This window comes from Protomyctophum bolini (genome assembly GCF_963924005.1).
Source record: "Protomyctophum bolini genome assembly, chromosome: 9".
Lineage (NCBI taxonomy): Eukaryota > Metazoa > Chordata > Actinopteri > Myctophiformes > Myctophidae > Protomyctophum > Protomyctophum bolini.
In genome coordinates, this window is record NC_137870.1 from 26,328,261 (window position 1) to 26,343,980 (window position 15,720).

Genomic DNA, 15,720 nt, shown 5'->3' on the forward strand with positions numbered 1-15,720 from the left:
AATGTTTTACTCCATCAAAGCGACTAGGCCACAATACTATTATATTTTGAGGAATAAACGTTTTGGTGTTTGCAGCACCCTCTGGTGGACAGATTGACATTCACACTGTACATACAGTATATAAGATCAGTGGTTCTCAAAGTGGGGTCCAGACTCCCGCCACCCTCTGGGGTCCTTGAGAGAGTTCCAAAATGGACCCTTCCAGGACTGTAACTCAGAGAGTGTACAAATGGAACTAAATGGACCCAGGGCCAGTACGGGTTCATTTGGTTCCATCTGTATACACTCTCAGAGTTATGGGGGGGCCCTTTGAGAACCACTGACATGGACACACCCTGGACTTGGTTTCAGTGGTTAGTACTTTCTACTTGTTGTTTGTGTAGTATTTGTTGTGTCATTTGTCATTGATGTAATCCTAATGGATAGATCACATAGATAGATCACCGCCGCCATTAGTGTCAGTGATGAGCAGTTCCATCAGCAGACCAGAACATGGTCATGTTTCATCTCACTCCTGTTCTGTCTGTCATTGTTGCATGATGGCTAACCAGAGCATGCGCACGCACGCACGCACGCACGCACGCACGCACGCACGCAAGCACGCACGCACGCACGCACGCACGCACGCACGCACGCAGACACACACACACACACACACACACACACACACACTTGCATGCTGGTGTTGTGCACCCAAAGTTTGGGCATTGTATGAGACAACATCGCAAAACTAAATGTATAATTTGAGCTGAAATATAACATTTTAAAAGCCGGAAAACAATACTATACAAATATTTCTTGATAGTGAGGATCAGGAGGAATGAAGAAATGGTCTACTATACTTGCATTGTAATACACACACACACACACACACACACACACACACACACACACACACACACACACACACACACACACACACACACACACACACACACATTTCTAAACGGTGTTGTACATGTGGTATGTATGTATGGCGTGTTGTTCTCCCTACATCCTTTGTGTCCCAGCCAGCCAGCCAGCCCAGGTTGTGTTGTGTTGTGTTGTTATTTCCATCGCTACATTTCCCTCTCACACAGTGGGGGAGGGAAGGCAGCTCTCTGCACAACAGATCAATATATCTACCCATGTTTAGTGGGCCCTTGGCTTCGTCCTCGGCCTCGCCACAGGAAAAGCTTTTATACATCAGCTACTGCAGATTTCTGCCCAACGGTTGCATTTTGTTGTCTCTGTCGGGCAGAAACCTATATCTCCACGTTTAAATGTTTTGTGTTTTTCCGTATATGAACGCCATACTTGATCATACCACAGCGTCACACAAAAGCATTAAAAGTAGCAGCTACTTTAGCAATTTTTATCTTATTTATCTATCTATCTGTTTTGGATATATGAGGTTTCCTCTTGACAGAGACTACTTACTTGAGTACTGTTCTAGACTAAATGTTTTGTGTATGATCTGTACTTGTTCCTTTTTTAAATTATTATTAAGTTGTGAAAATAGCTAGTCTACAAGCTCACAGGCCTGTGAGCTTGAAGATCCACAATTTTCACTACTTTTGTATGACTATGAATATCTGTCATTAGTCCAAAGGCTCATTGTTCCGAAATTGCTAACACTAACCCTAACCCTAAACATAACCGCAAGCACGGGAGCAATGCATGTTCGGACTAACGGGACTTCGGAGTTATGGGCAGTCGCTATTAGCAAATGTAGTTAAAATAGAACTAGCTATCTACAAGGTAACTAGATTGTAGTGGTTTCAAAATGATTGGTAGGCTATATATATATATTTTAGAGTTTTCTTTTATTATTCAAAATTTCAATATTCATTAGTTTTAAACTTCGCAGTTTGTACTTTTGAATACACGGGTTGAGTACTTTGTCCACCTACAGTACACTGTATGTGGTGTGGGGTGGAGGGGGGTCCCTGACCTTGTTGCCGATGACCACTCGCCACCGGAGACCCCACCGCCTGCACGCACGCACACACACACACACACACACACACACAGTCCCCTTCCCCCTCAGGCAGGGATGTGACCTCATTCAGGCAACTGCACTTCAGCAGCCAGCCATACATGCACGCATACACACACACACACACACACACACACACACACACACACACACACACACACACACACATGCACACCTGCACACACACACACACACACACACACACACACACACACACACACACACAGCTGACTGACACACACACACACACACACACCTCTGACAGGAGGAGGTTGGGAATATGGATGTTATTTTTTACTTTTGGCGCGAGTGCTCGCATGAAACTAAAAACACTTTGCAACATGCGGTGAGACCCGACAGTTCACAGCAGTTCCAGCGAAAGATTAAGTTGTTTTTCACTTTCTTTCATTTTTTTTCTTTTTTGTGATCCTTAAGAGTGCCGAAGTCCTGACATCACTCGCTCATCCCCTGGTTCACATACATTTTTCTCTATGGAGAAATAACATGGGGTCATTTTAAAATCGTGTCATATAAGAATTGTGGTCGAAAAATCGATCTAAAATAAAGCGATCTAAAATCCCCCTACAATGCAAATAAAAAGTACATACATGAGTAAGACGCGCAAACGCGGGAAGCGAACGCAGCTCGTACATATTTGGGTATTGGACGTATAGCTGCTTTGGGGACTCCTTATATGGTGCCCCTTTTGTGCCCATATATGGAGCTGAGTGGACCTGGCCCCTTTTGTGCCCATATATGGAGCTGAGTGGACCTGGCCCCTTTTGTGCCCATACAGTATATGGAGCTGAGTGATTGCTGATGCAACACACTCCATATTTGGATAGCGGGACAGACACACAGACAGACAGACAGACAGACAGACAGACAGACATGATCTGCTAGGTCTCATAGTAAGTGCTCACTGCATTCGCAATGAACCCGTGGACTTAGCGCCCTCTACCAATATTGACGTCAGGCTTGGGTTTTACCAGATGCACATGGTGGTACCGAATGGCTAAGAAGTACTCAATTTGTACTTACTAGAATTTCATGCCCGCTTCCGATCTTCTGCTTTTGCTCATTTTGAACAGTTTTGGACATATGAGCTTTCCACCCGACAGAGAAAAATGTCCCTGAAAAAATTCACTACTTGCATTAAAATGTACTTATTTACCGATCGCTCACTCACAACCAACAAAAACAGCTACAAACCTGTGAGCTTGTAAACCTGCTATGTTCGAATAGGCGAACTGTAAAATGGGGCTTAATCTCTGCCTCCAGCACGAAACACAGAAGGAATTGTGACTATGATGATTCATATTATTACACATACAATATGTAACTATTTCATATTTGCACTAACAATTGGTTGGAGGGCCATTCACGCCAGGCACTATAACAATAACAATAATAACTGTAATTATAATCGTTCACCATTGTCTTTGTTATAGTTGTGGCGTGGACCCTGCCATCAACTTCAGTTAGAAAGATCTTTGTTAATGATATCTTTGTAGTAATTGTTATGTTGTTATGTCTTTGTGTGAACGGTCCGGAAATGCAAACAGAGACTTATTGTCTCTGTCTGGTGGAAACCACATAATGTCCAAAACTGTTACTTTTCAGGATTCAAATGCAAATTAGCAGATTTCCAAGTTCAAAAAGTGACACGTTTTGAACTTGGAGATCTGCTTGTACTGTAGATATTTTACTTTTGATGATCTTGTCATCAAGATCATCAAAGGTATGATCAAGTGTAGTATAATCAAGTAGTATATTCTAACACACAAAGTTAGAATATGGAGATAAGAGGAAATTTTCCCGACACTATCATGGTTTAATTCACGTTTTATTAGTTTTCTTCCTTCGGCGTGCCTCGATATTGTCCACTGCATATAGTGGACGTTGCCTTTTTCTCTGTATGAAAATGTAAACCCCCCAAAAATACAAAATCCAGTGATGTTTTTGTGGGCCTCCCCCTGGAGAGATATTCCTGCTCCTCTTGTCTATTGATTAAGCCTAGAGGGCAATACACTACGAGCTACTAAACGCCATAACACCTATGGATGGGAATCTTTATGAGGCTCCCATGGATCTGGTCACCCTTTGACTCCATCGATCACCATAACGTTTAGAACATCGCTTCGGGGGCTTATAGGTTTCCTTGAATTTTGCAGCATGTAACAGGCCCGATCAATGTTTTTCTCTCAATCTGAATCACACTAAGATAATTATTTCATTACCTAGACCAGGGTTGCTCAAAGTGGGTGCCTCAGAATAATAATAATAACAGGAGGATGTACATCTACATAACAATGTAATTCAGGGGTGCCGTTTGAGAACCACTAGCCTAGACACGAGCTTCATGCAAGACATTCTGTTTCTGCACTTTGTCACTGCACTTTCTGCACTTTGAAAAGAAACATTAGAAGGTTAACGTGGGACTAACAGACTGTGTCCCCTTCTGTCTCCAGATGGCCGGTCGTCCCATTTGCCTCGCTCTCTCCTGGGATCAGATGTCACAGGCTCCTCGTCCGGAGCCTCTCTGACAGGCGGCGAACGCACCAAGCCCTCCGCGCCCATCCACTCCAGCCAGCCCGTCCTCTTCACCTTTGACGTTCCCGCCACGCGACACTCCACGCTGTCCAACAGCGCGCCCCAGGACTACCTTCTACTTCACCAGTGCATGAGCCGCAAGACTGAGAGCTCACGGTAAGGAGGAGCACGGCCAGGGTGTGGTTTGGTTTGTTTTGTTTAAAACAGAACAAAACAATATTCTTAATCAATTAATTCGCTATGTATACAGTGGTTCTCAAACGTTTTGTGTAAAAAAAAGTAAAGAAAGAAAGATTGATATCAATTTATCCGCGGAGCCAATGCTTCCCTGCTTGGCACTCAGCATCAAGGGTTGGATTGGGGGTAAGTCCCTTTTAATTAAATTGTGATATTATCAAAAATATATATCAAACATATAAGACAGTCATCATTCCCCAAAAGGAAATGCATTCAGTCACTCAGGGGTTGACACTAATGGTTGACATTATGGTTTTTTAAATGTATTATTCCACTGCCTGTGGCATCTAAGTAAATAAAACCTTTGCTTTCAAGTTTCCCGACAGGCAAGCACATTCCATCTTCATTAAATACTATAGGCTAGTCTGTTCATGAAAAACATTATGTGACCTTTTTACAAATAGCAGTTACACTAATTCTGGATTTTCTAAGTTTTCAAAGTGACTTTTGCCACTCTGCAGTTACTTAATTTCTTTCTACAAGCTACATTTTACCTACCATTTGGCGCGTAAAATTTACTTTGCGGGCAAGGGAGCATGACCTTTGTGCAAGTAGAACATGACCTGTACTTGCCTGATGGGCAAGCGCCTCTGAGACCTTATAGTGTCAACTCCTGAGTCAGAATGATGCAGAAACAGGGACAAAACTGCCATCAACCACTACAAATGAATGACAAGGGGCGGGGGGGACCCCCTGCATCCCCCCAGCATATCGAACACTGATGGTTAACTTACGACCACCCCCAGGGCATCCTGTGTCCGTTTCCTGGCCATCCCATAATGTGGGTCAACGTACAGGCCCATGGCTCTTCCTGGAAGTAGAAGCCCCCCTCAAGGGGGTTTAGGACCACCGTTTCCGAGGGAAGTGAAGCCTGATTTATACTTAGATGCAGCGACGGTGTCGCATACTGTCATAGTTCAGTGGCAGTGGTGTAAAGTAACTAAGTACATTTACTCAATTACTAGTGTACTTAAAGGGATATTTCACTTTAAAAAAAAAACTTTTGGTCATTGTATCATCTACTCAGTCTTATGGGAACACCCCAGACAGTTTTTAAGTCGCTCGAATCAGTATTTAGATATTTTATATTCATTTTAGCTGCCCTGACCCCTTCCTATACAAACCCATTGTAACTAAGTTCTAACATGATAGATTAATCGAAAACACCTGTCCTTATTTCTGGTGACTGATATTGTCCTTCTAATACGTGAGGGGGCCGTGTTTTGTCATTTACTGTTTCCATTTATTTTTAATAACCTACATAATGCACACATGAATCCATCCCCCCAATGTGATAAAGGCAGGAGATCAGACCTCATATAGCACGCGTACAGTACATTGTGCATAGATGTTTATGCCTGCGTTCGTCGCTGGTTGTCAAAGTGGGGGTCCGGGAACCCCCAGGAGTCTTTCGGGGGGTTCCAAGAGGTCCCCGGCAAAACGAGCAACAGGTTAAACCGAGAACCTGAACTTAGAAAGAGCCGCTGAGTTAGTGTCCTTGAGCAGGTTGTCGGAGCCTTGCATGGTGAATGTGATCTTCTTATTCTTCGAGTCCGTAGCAAATTAGCAATCTCAGATGTCATTCTGGCAGTATTGTGCACAGGCCAAGGCTGTAGGTTCTGCCAGGTCTCCTGGACTGCACCGGGGGGTCTGGTGGTGCCATGGGCACATTCCAGCAGGTGAGACATTGTCTGCACCGATTCACAGCAGTCTTCCGTTGTGTAGTTTCCGACTTTCATCAGTGCTCTGCACCCTCCCCTGTTCCACACGCAGTCTATTGAGTGACTCCAGCCAAGCTTGTGGCCACTAACGAGGCTTTCCGTTGCGCTTTGGATAAATGCGCTATATATTATTCAGCTAAAATAAATAATTGACAAATCTTTTCAAATGGATGGTCTGTGGCCAAAATACTGTACATTATCAATGTATGTGGGTGTCCTTCAGGTGACAACGTTTGAGAATGACTCCTGTACATAACAGAGCTGATCTGACAATGAACCGGGGAGTGTCAGGTGGGTGAGGGGTGAGAGGGGAATGCCATTCCAACGGTACAGTTTGTGGGTTAATGATTGTAAAGGGGTCCCTGTGAAACCATGGTGACGGCAAGCAGAAAGATGAGCTGAGTTATTGATTAATGCTTCTATTCCATCCAGACCGTCTCTAACAGAGCCGCTGCTGGCCGTCCAGCACGGAAGAGACAGAGTTACTGGGAGAGAAATCATATCATGTTATTTACAGCACTGTTTCCCTAACAGTCGGCCGGACCCATTCGTGGGCCGCGGACACATTTGTATGGGTCAACTCATGACTCATGAGTACATTTAAAAAAAAGTATTTACCCCCCCGAGTAATGATGATTTGTAGCCCTGTCTTCAAAGACACATCCCATCTTTGTCCTGTAGTAGGCCCGGGAGGGAGAGGGAGGGAGGGGGAGAGAGAGAGAGAGAGAGAGAGAGAGAGAGAGAGAGAGAGAGAGAGAGAGAGAGGACTTTGCTCAAACCTTGCTGGCCAGAAATGTCCAGTCGCTGCACTTGGCACTGAAGGTCAAGTCCTACAAAGCAGCTAGAATAAATGAGCCATGTCCCAAGGGTGCCTAACCCATGGCTCGGGAGACTGTGGGAACGTAATAGTGCATTTGCCCTGTCAATATGCATGCCATCTTTCTCCCCCCCCCCCCCCCCCCTCTCTCTCTATTTCACTCTGTGAGTGTGCTAACGTGCTTTAATCACAAGGACAGCAATAACCTGGATATGCTTTTATATGAAGGTGCTCTAGTGCTGTGGGATTATCCCCAACAGCATAAGTAAATCATCTAGCCCCAACTGGAAGTGCGGCAATGACCCCTAGTGGTCAGCTATGGAAAAGGCACTGTAAGTGATTTCCTTGCTTAATTAGTGTTAAATAGCTCTATATCCTGTCAGTAACAGGTGTCTGAGTCTCCCTGTCTCTCCAGCTATTTTCATACGCTGAAAATACATCTTCAGGTCAGGATACTGATTTCATCCAGTCACAACTCATGAGGCAGCATACAGGATACAGAATAAACAAGAAATATTGGAAGTGATTAAACTAACTAGAAAAATCACACCTGTGTGAAGTAGGGTTTCATATTTTTCTGGGATTTGGCTCATTTTACCGACCTTTTCCCGGGCTCCCGCGGGAAAACGGGCCGATATCCTGGCATATAGTAATCATTCTTTAATTAATCCGGGAGGAAATTGAGTTAAAAACACAGCTTTAAGAGCAGTGTGCTTTTCTTCATCGTGTCTACTGGACTAGTATGCATTTTGTATTTATGGTAATATTATTGACCACTCATTTTGTATGTCCGTGGCAGAAACTATAGAAAAATACGCACATCACTTCAAGGAGGTGCTGGGTTCAAAAAGTAACATATGAAAAGAGAAGGGAACCAAAAGGCGTGTCGCATGTCACCCCGACTGGGGGGCATCTATTTTCACAATCTGTGGAACCAAGTCAAACTAAATTGAATGCTTCAACTCCTACAATTCCAATTGTTTATTCTGGGTGGGGGTTCAAATATGATTATTAACCTGAAAAGGTTGAGAACCACTGACTTGGAGTATATAGCAATAAGTGTGTGTGTGTGTGTGTGTGTGTGTGTGTGTGTGTGTGTGACAGGAGTGCCAGCTTCTCCCAGGCCACGCGGAGCAGCAACCTGTTCATGAGCAGCGACTCGGCGGTGCAGAAGCTCTCGCACGGTTTCTCCCACTGCCTGAACGGCATGGGCGGCCAGCTGCACGGCTTCTACAGCCTGCCCAAGCCCAGCAAGCACCAGCAGCACCTCCCTGTGCACGCCGACGAGGTACAGAATGCTACACACCTCCCTGTGCACGCCGACGAGGTACAGAATGCTACACCAGTGGTTCCCAAACATTTTAAGCTTGAGACTCATGTTTTTTGAAAATGTTTTGAAATAATAATAACTACGGAAAAAAAATACATAAAGGGACTCATAAAAATGCGTACGTGACCCACAAATGGGTCCCAACCATAGACTGTAAAAAATATGGACAAAGCGTTCCCCGGGTCTAACATGAACGTAAAATGAAGCCTGTCAGTCCTTCAATTGTAAATCGCCATCTTTCTAGATCCGTTTTGGCCCAGCTGGCCATTGGCTGGCCCAGACAACGAGGCGGGACTTCCCCCCTTCTTCTTAGTTGGTTTTTATTTTGACTCGAGTGGGTGGGGAATACCGATCATAGACTGTAACGGTAGCCACGCCTCTCAGAACATACGCAACTTTATGGTAATCTTTTTAATAAATGGGACCATCATTTTCCAAAAATAATATTATGACATTAGAAATGAGACTTTAAACTAGTGACTGGAAGCAGAAAGTATTCATGACCATGTTTATTAAGGTAATACAGTCTAGGTGAAGTTGGGCCCAAATACATGGACTTCTATGGGGCTATGGGTTTTTTTTGGGCCCAATGACAGCGCCACAACAGGCCATTATATGAACTTTCAGGAAATCCCGATTTCTTTAGTGGCTTCACAAAATATCTGTCTGACTGCCCCCCTGGTCCCAACGCAGTGTTTGGGAAACCAAATCACCCCTTCTTATTGTCGAACCTTTTCTTTCGACAAGATTTGCAACCACAATTATACAGTTATACAACACGGAAGTCTGACGTAATCTTCCCATCCTACCTGGGTCTTTGGCTGGTCGAGCTCTAGCGAGCTCCATTCCCCTCCATCAGGTGCCCCGGCTGGCCAGGGGGAGGTAGTTTAGAGACCAGGATTACTGCATGTTCTTTGTGAGGGTACCTACCCTAGGGGACACGGGGAGAACATGCAAACTCCACACAACTCCTCCGGTCTTAATGGCTTAAATGCCTATTGTGAATTGTAGGAGGCGTGCTACGTGCTGCCGCGGGGCTACAGCTCCGAGGGACCCGCGGGCGGAGGCTTGGGCGACCTGGCCGACCTGGAGAACGAGGAGGTGTACACCTTCAAGACGCCCTGCAACACCCTGGCACAGCACGCTGGCACCGAGCGGTAGGCATCGGCAGAGTTATTATTACGTAATCACTATTTGAGATAATCGCAATTATTGTTTTTGCATAATCCTCGTTCCTATGAATGAATCTGCTGAGAAATAAGTGAAAATAGATGATCCCCAAAATGCACAAGTGAGCTTGTAGATATGCCATTTTCGCTATTTTTGAAACTTTATTTTTAAATTATCAAATTATTAAATTCATTGTGGTTCTTCTGGGAGAAGAACAACAATATATATATATATATATATATATATATATATATATATATATATATATATATGATCAGTCATTGTCTTTGTATACTTAAGTGATCTGTCATAGCTCTGCATTTGTGCAGGTTTTTGTTTACAAAGCCTACATTTCTTTTCTGATTCCTGTAGCGTGACCGAGCGGCCCACGGATAACTACGACCTCCCCACAACGCCCGGCTCCTTCTACCAGATCCCCCGCACGTTCGACAAGAACCACAACGCTCTGCCCCCGGCCGCCGCCGATTCCACCACGTCCACACCGCCTCCCCGGCCCCCCAAGCCCAGCCAGGGAGGCTCGGACCAGGGCCAGTGGGGGAGCCCTCAGTCGGCGGGCAGCGGCCACAACGGAGAGGTGACCGCCACCACACACGCTACGTCGGTGATTCCTCGCCGGAACACGCTCCCTGCCGTGGAGAACGTCAGGCTGCACAGAGGTAACGTGTTACAGCAGACACCTTCTGACACTTAAAAGGAGTAGTTCATCCCCCAAAATGACATATTTTCTATCAATTGCACACCCATGAAACCTTGAATTCATGGAGATGTTTTTTTTGTTTGTTTTTGGTCACATTCTTGCTCAGGAATGTGACAAAAACCAAAACATCTTCATGGGGTGTGTAATTGATAGAACATAAGACATTTTTGGGAGTGAACTCCTTTAACCATTTAAACCCCTAATATAATATAATAATATAATATGGTTGACCGAAGGAGTATCTCAGGGCTTTATGCTAGTGTTTTTTTCTCTTTTCACTCTTTTTTTTGTTGTTGCTGAAAATAGCCGATCTTACAGGCTCTCAATCTGTCACGTTGGGCCACGTCTCAGGAACTTGACAAAACTGACAGTCGTGATATTTCTTTTCCTTTTAATATGAGTACTGCATTGAGTAGGCACTTCCTCTTCTCTCTCGGAGCACAGAGACAAAGAGAGGCCCAGTGTGTTCTGCCTGCCTCCAACGTCCTGCTAATGAAATTCAAGCCACGCGGGCCGCTCCAAAATGCCTCGTTCCAGGCTGATAAGCAGTGAGGGAAAGGGGGGGGGGGGGGGGGAAGGAGGAAGAGAGATATAGAAAAAGGAGGGGAAAGAATAGAGCTCCACTCACAATGCAGGGTCTCTTTGGTGTCAGCACTGGGACAGAGCCCCCCCCCATCCCGTACTCTAGGCCAGTGGCTCTCAACTTGTGGGTTGGGGCCCACATGATTTTGGGGCGGTCCCCAGATGACAGTGAATTGACACTTCAAGGACTTTTAGACATTTTAAGAGAGAGAGAGGAAAGACAAAGAACATTACTGCATCAAAGTAATCAACAAACTATACTATAAAATCTGGTCAAACATTGGCCAAAAAAACAAAGATGCACAAATTGTGAAAATAGCAGATCTACAAGCTTGTAGAGCTGCACATTTTTCTGGGGGCTCACAGCCTGAAAAGGTTGAGAACCAGTGCTACATAGGCAGGCAGTGTTGTGCGTTGTGCCTGAACACGTTCAATGAACTCATTAATATTTTGTTGGACGAACGTGAACTGAATGTACTGTATTTCCGCTTGATGAGAATTATTGTGAACCTGTTAATTCTGGTGTTTGTGAACGACACTCTCTCAACTATAACTTAGTTCAAGAATGTTGCAGATTTCCATAGAGCCTTCCAGGCGAAAACCCAGCTAAAACACATCGTAAACAGGCCTTAATATCATATGTATAGCTGGGAAAAAACACCCAATCTGACAACAGCAAGCTGTCACCTTTGTCAGCTGTCACACTAATTAATGTGTAATCACAACAGATCATGGCCGAGGAAGCACTAGTAGCCACACTACCTCGGACCGCTTAGGCTCTGAGGGCTGTCTCCTCAATGCTAATGTAAAACCTGGTTGGATAACTTGGAAGTCCTGCATCATGGTGGCGGCACGTTTCAACCACGAGGCTCAGCATCTCTCCGAATGGCCCTGGTTGCTAACGCACTGAACCAGGGCTACTCCAGAGTGGTAGTTTTCCCCTCCTATCCCCTCACTGGACAAATGAACTCCTCACTGTACATACACTGACTTTTCCTACTGTTTTTGAGGGGCACTAGCCCCTCCTATACATAGGTTTAATGTTTGTCTTTAGTTCAAAGTTTGTTTAGTAAACACATTGACAATAAATACGTCATGTGTCGTTTACGTCATATTATCTCTTTATTGTTATTGGTGCAATGGCGTTTAATGTTTGTTTTGGCACCGTTTGTTTTACATCACCATTACATCACCTAATCAACCTGAGTTAGACTTTAATATAATAGGGCCCCTCACTTCACACAGGTGTGATCTTTTATTATTGGTACCAGCTACCTACTGTATGCTGCTACTAATACATTTGCATTTTGCATTATACATTTTTTGTATTGCATTGATACCATCAAGGACATTTCGTTGTACACTTGTGTTCAATGACTAAATAAAACCATCCATCCATCCATCCATCCATCCATCCATCCATCCAAAGGGAGACATTTATACTTAATTGCGTAACCGTATTGCACAGAACAGCCTGATATACAAGCTCACATCGCGTCACAGATGCGACTGTTGTGAGTCTAAAGGTCTGCTAGTCTCAGCCGTTATCTGCGCATGCGACACCTTCGCGGGACATAGCATAAATTAGGCTTGATGGGCTGCAGCTGCGAGTGCACAAACAGGCTCTGCCAAGCCCCCAGTGAGGCACTCGGCCCTAGTGGTAAGAGCGGGGACTGCAGGCGGACCCGTGGAATTATGACGAGGAAACCCTGTGCATCTAGACTTTAACATTGAGCGTTCGTTTGCACATCCACATTTTGGTGTGTGCTTCTGGGTGCTTCAAAATGCCACTGAGCAACTTCCACTGAAATGAATAGCGGGGGGGCGGGTCTATCGCTCCGGTTCAGTCTCTATCCTTTTAATACTCTAGGGCTCTGCTGCCGTGATCATGAACGCTCCCTGAGTTCTTATGACAGGAGGTGGTGTTTTGAATTACCAAGGATTATATATTTCAAGGGTGAGAGATCACAATAAAAATTCTAATCATTCTTCCTCCACACTGGGAGAAAAACAGCATCTGAAAGTGTGATGGTGCATATTTACATGTGAGTGCAGTTAGAACTTTTCCATTGAGACTGGAAGTAACCTCTGACCCAATAGTTAGTCTGTTAGTGAGACCAACGTGTCTCACATAAATTCATGTTTTCTAAGTATATATTTTAAATTAATAATTGGTAGGTAAAGGTTTTCGGATGCACACGTCTGCGTGTGTGAGACAGACCATTCACGCTAGTTCTGTGCTCAATGCAACACAAGGGAGATTTAGTCCTCCCTTTGCCACATAAACTAAACTTGCTCTGTCAGTTAAAAAAGTTTAAACAGCTTTCATAGGACAACAGCTAAAAGTTAATCGTTGTAAGGAATCTGTCGCAATACTGTACATGAAACCGTGGGCTGTATTTTGCGTGTCTTAAGTACCAGGTCTTATTCCCTAACTTGAGTAAACTAAAGACCTGGAGGCGTGGTCAATGCTCTTTGGCCACTCAGAATAGCCAAATGGCATTGACCACGCCTCCAGGTCTTTAGTTTACTCAAGTTAGGGAATAAGACCTGGTACTTAAGACGTGCAAAATATAGCCCCGTGTCTCTAAACACTGTAAACAGCATGTGGACAGTGGATGGTAAGATACTAGGATCCATATGAAAAGGTTATTATAACACACCTAGCACCCCACAAGTATTGTCAACTTTGACCCCCATGTGTCTGAGGTTCTGATGCACGAAAGCTTAACGTCAGTGAAAACAAAGGATCAAAGAACACACACATTGCTTCGATAAATCTGAGGAGTTTTTCAACATAAGAGGTGGAATTGCAGTCACCAGTCGGTGGCTAATGCCATTGGCTAATGTAGCTGTGTGAAGAGCGCATATTGTCCTCTCGGGTGCAAGGTTTGATGTTTTAGAATAACGGTGATGATTCCATGTATTCTCTGTACTGGAGCTGGAGAGACAGGAAGACCCCTCTTACTGAACAAACACTCTTATTTCTGTCAGAATATAGAGCTATTTTAACACAAAATGAATCACTTACTGCACTTCTTTATTATTATTTGTTTTTTGTATAGCATTTTTCTTTTCAATTTTCTTCAGGGGTTTTTTATTGGCGGCTTTTGATTGAATGAATGTATTGTGTTTGCATCCAGGCTCGTCCTTTGAGACCAACAGCCATCAGCGTCCCATCTATTTCAACAACGCAGGGCAGTCTGTGGAGTCTGTCAACGATGGCTTCAGTTCTTACCTGGTCAGTAGCACTTACCGTTTTCATCATATCCATGTTGACGGGTGGAAACCTTGCATGTCAAAAACCCTTCCTTTTTATTGGTATATTATTAACCCATTAACACATGAGGCCGATTCTACAAATGCATTCTATATTGGTTGTTCTCAAACTTCTTTATAATTCATTTTTTTTAATAGCAAGCTCGCAGTGCGGCATGAAGTGATGAGCTTGTACATCTACATCTATTTTTTTGAATAGCCAACATTAGGAAAATACTTTTGCACACCTAGCAATCAGGCGTATGCACAGGTGCGTAGGCCAGTGGACATCAATGAAAGGAATGGAATACACCCGCACACTGTATTTGAGTATTTTCATTTTAATAATGCAACGTTTCGGTCCATCCGACCTTCTTCAGGCATGCCAACGTATTGCAAGGTTGTAGATATGCTATTGTTCACTACTATTGAAACTTTTTGAAAGTATAAAATGAGTATGGAAAATGTATGAGTTGAATGAACTGAACACACCCTGCTCTCTTGTCTCCACCCAGAGGACCAAGGCTCCTCTGACCCGTTCTGACAGCGGCAACTCGGAGGACAACTACGTTCCCATGAACCCCGGCTCGTCTCCGCTCAGTGCCAGCGCCGCCCTGCAGGCGGACAGCCCCAAGAACCTGTACATCCCCATGAGCCCCGGGCCGCACCACTTCGACTTCCCAGGCTTCTCTGCCACGCTGCCGGCCCGCAAGGGCAGCACGGCCTCCATGTGCCACCGGCCCGCACGCCTCAGCGACGTCACCCCGCCGCCCATCAACCGCAACCTCAAACCCAACAGGAAGTGTGAGTGTGGCAGAGCAGGACACGTCACAATTGACATAATTTTTCCGATGGCAATTATTTGAGATAATCTCAATATTGTTTGTAATATTGTAATCCCATGGATTCAAATTCTCAGTCGATTTGTGAGATTTAAATAGTTACTTCCATGTAATTGTTTCATTTGGCTGAATGAAAGCTTGAAAAAGCTTGTACATTATTTATTTTGATTATTGTTTTCTTTGTATTTAAATAGTTCGTCAGAATCAGAATCAAGATTTATTTTTATTTTTCTTGGGGTTCATGTGGTTATATGCCTAAAATGTAAAAGATAATGCGAGTGTGTTCACTGTTTATGTCCTCAAATAATTGGTCCACTATGGTGTCTGTCTGTGTCCTCGGAGAGGAGAGGACAATGCATGGTATTGACACTGCAGTGTGTCTTGTGTTTTTCCCCCAGCAAAGCCAACACCTCTGGATTTGAGGAACAACGGCATCATTGACGAGCTGCCATTCAAGAGCCCTGTCACCATGTCCTGGACCAGACCCATGTGAGTCCCCTATCTTATAGGTTAT

General features: G+C 44.3%; 1 protein-coding gene across 1 annotated transcript in view; it reads left to right on the top strand.

Annotated features, from left to right (window-relative positions):
• Positions 1 to 15,720, top strand: part of gab2 (GRB2-associated binding protein 2) — a 98,637-nt gene that overhangs the window by 74,479 nt on the left and 8,438 nt on the right. Inside the window, exons 3-9 of the mRNA XM_080771421.1 lie at positions 4,450 to 4,687; positions 8,411 to 8,594; positions 9,648 to 9,793; positions 10,179 to 10,483; positions 14,250 to 14,347; positions 14,880 to 15,168; positions 15,605 to 15,695. Of these exons, the coding sequence (XP_080627547.1) occupies positions 4,450 to 4,687; positions 8,411 to 8,594; positions 9,648 to 9,793; positions 10,179 to 10,483; positions 14,250 to 14,347; positions 14,880 to 15,168; positions 15,605 to 15,695 (1,351 nt within the window). The remainder of the gene's footprint in view (positions 1 to 4,449; positions 4,688 to 8,410; positions 8,595 to 9,647; positions 9,794 to 10,178; positions 10,484 to 14,249; positions 14,348 to 14,879; positions 15,169 to 15,604; positions 15,696 to 15,720) is intronic.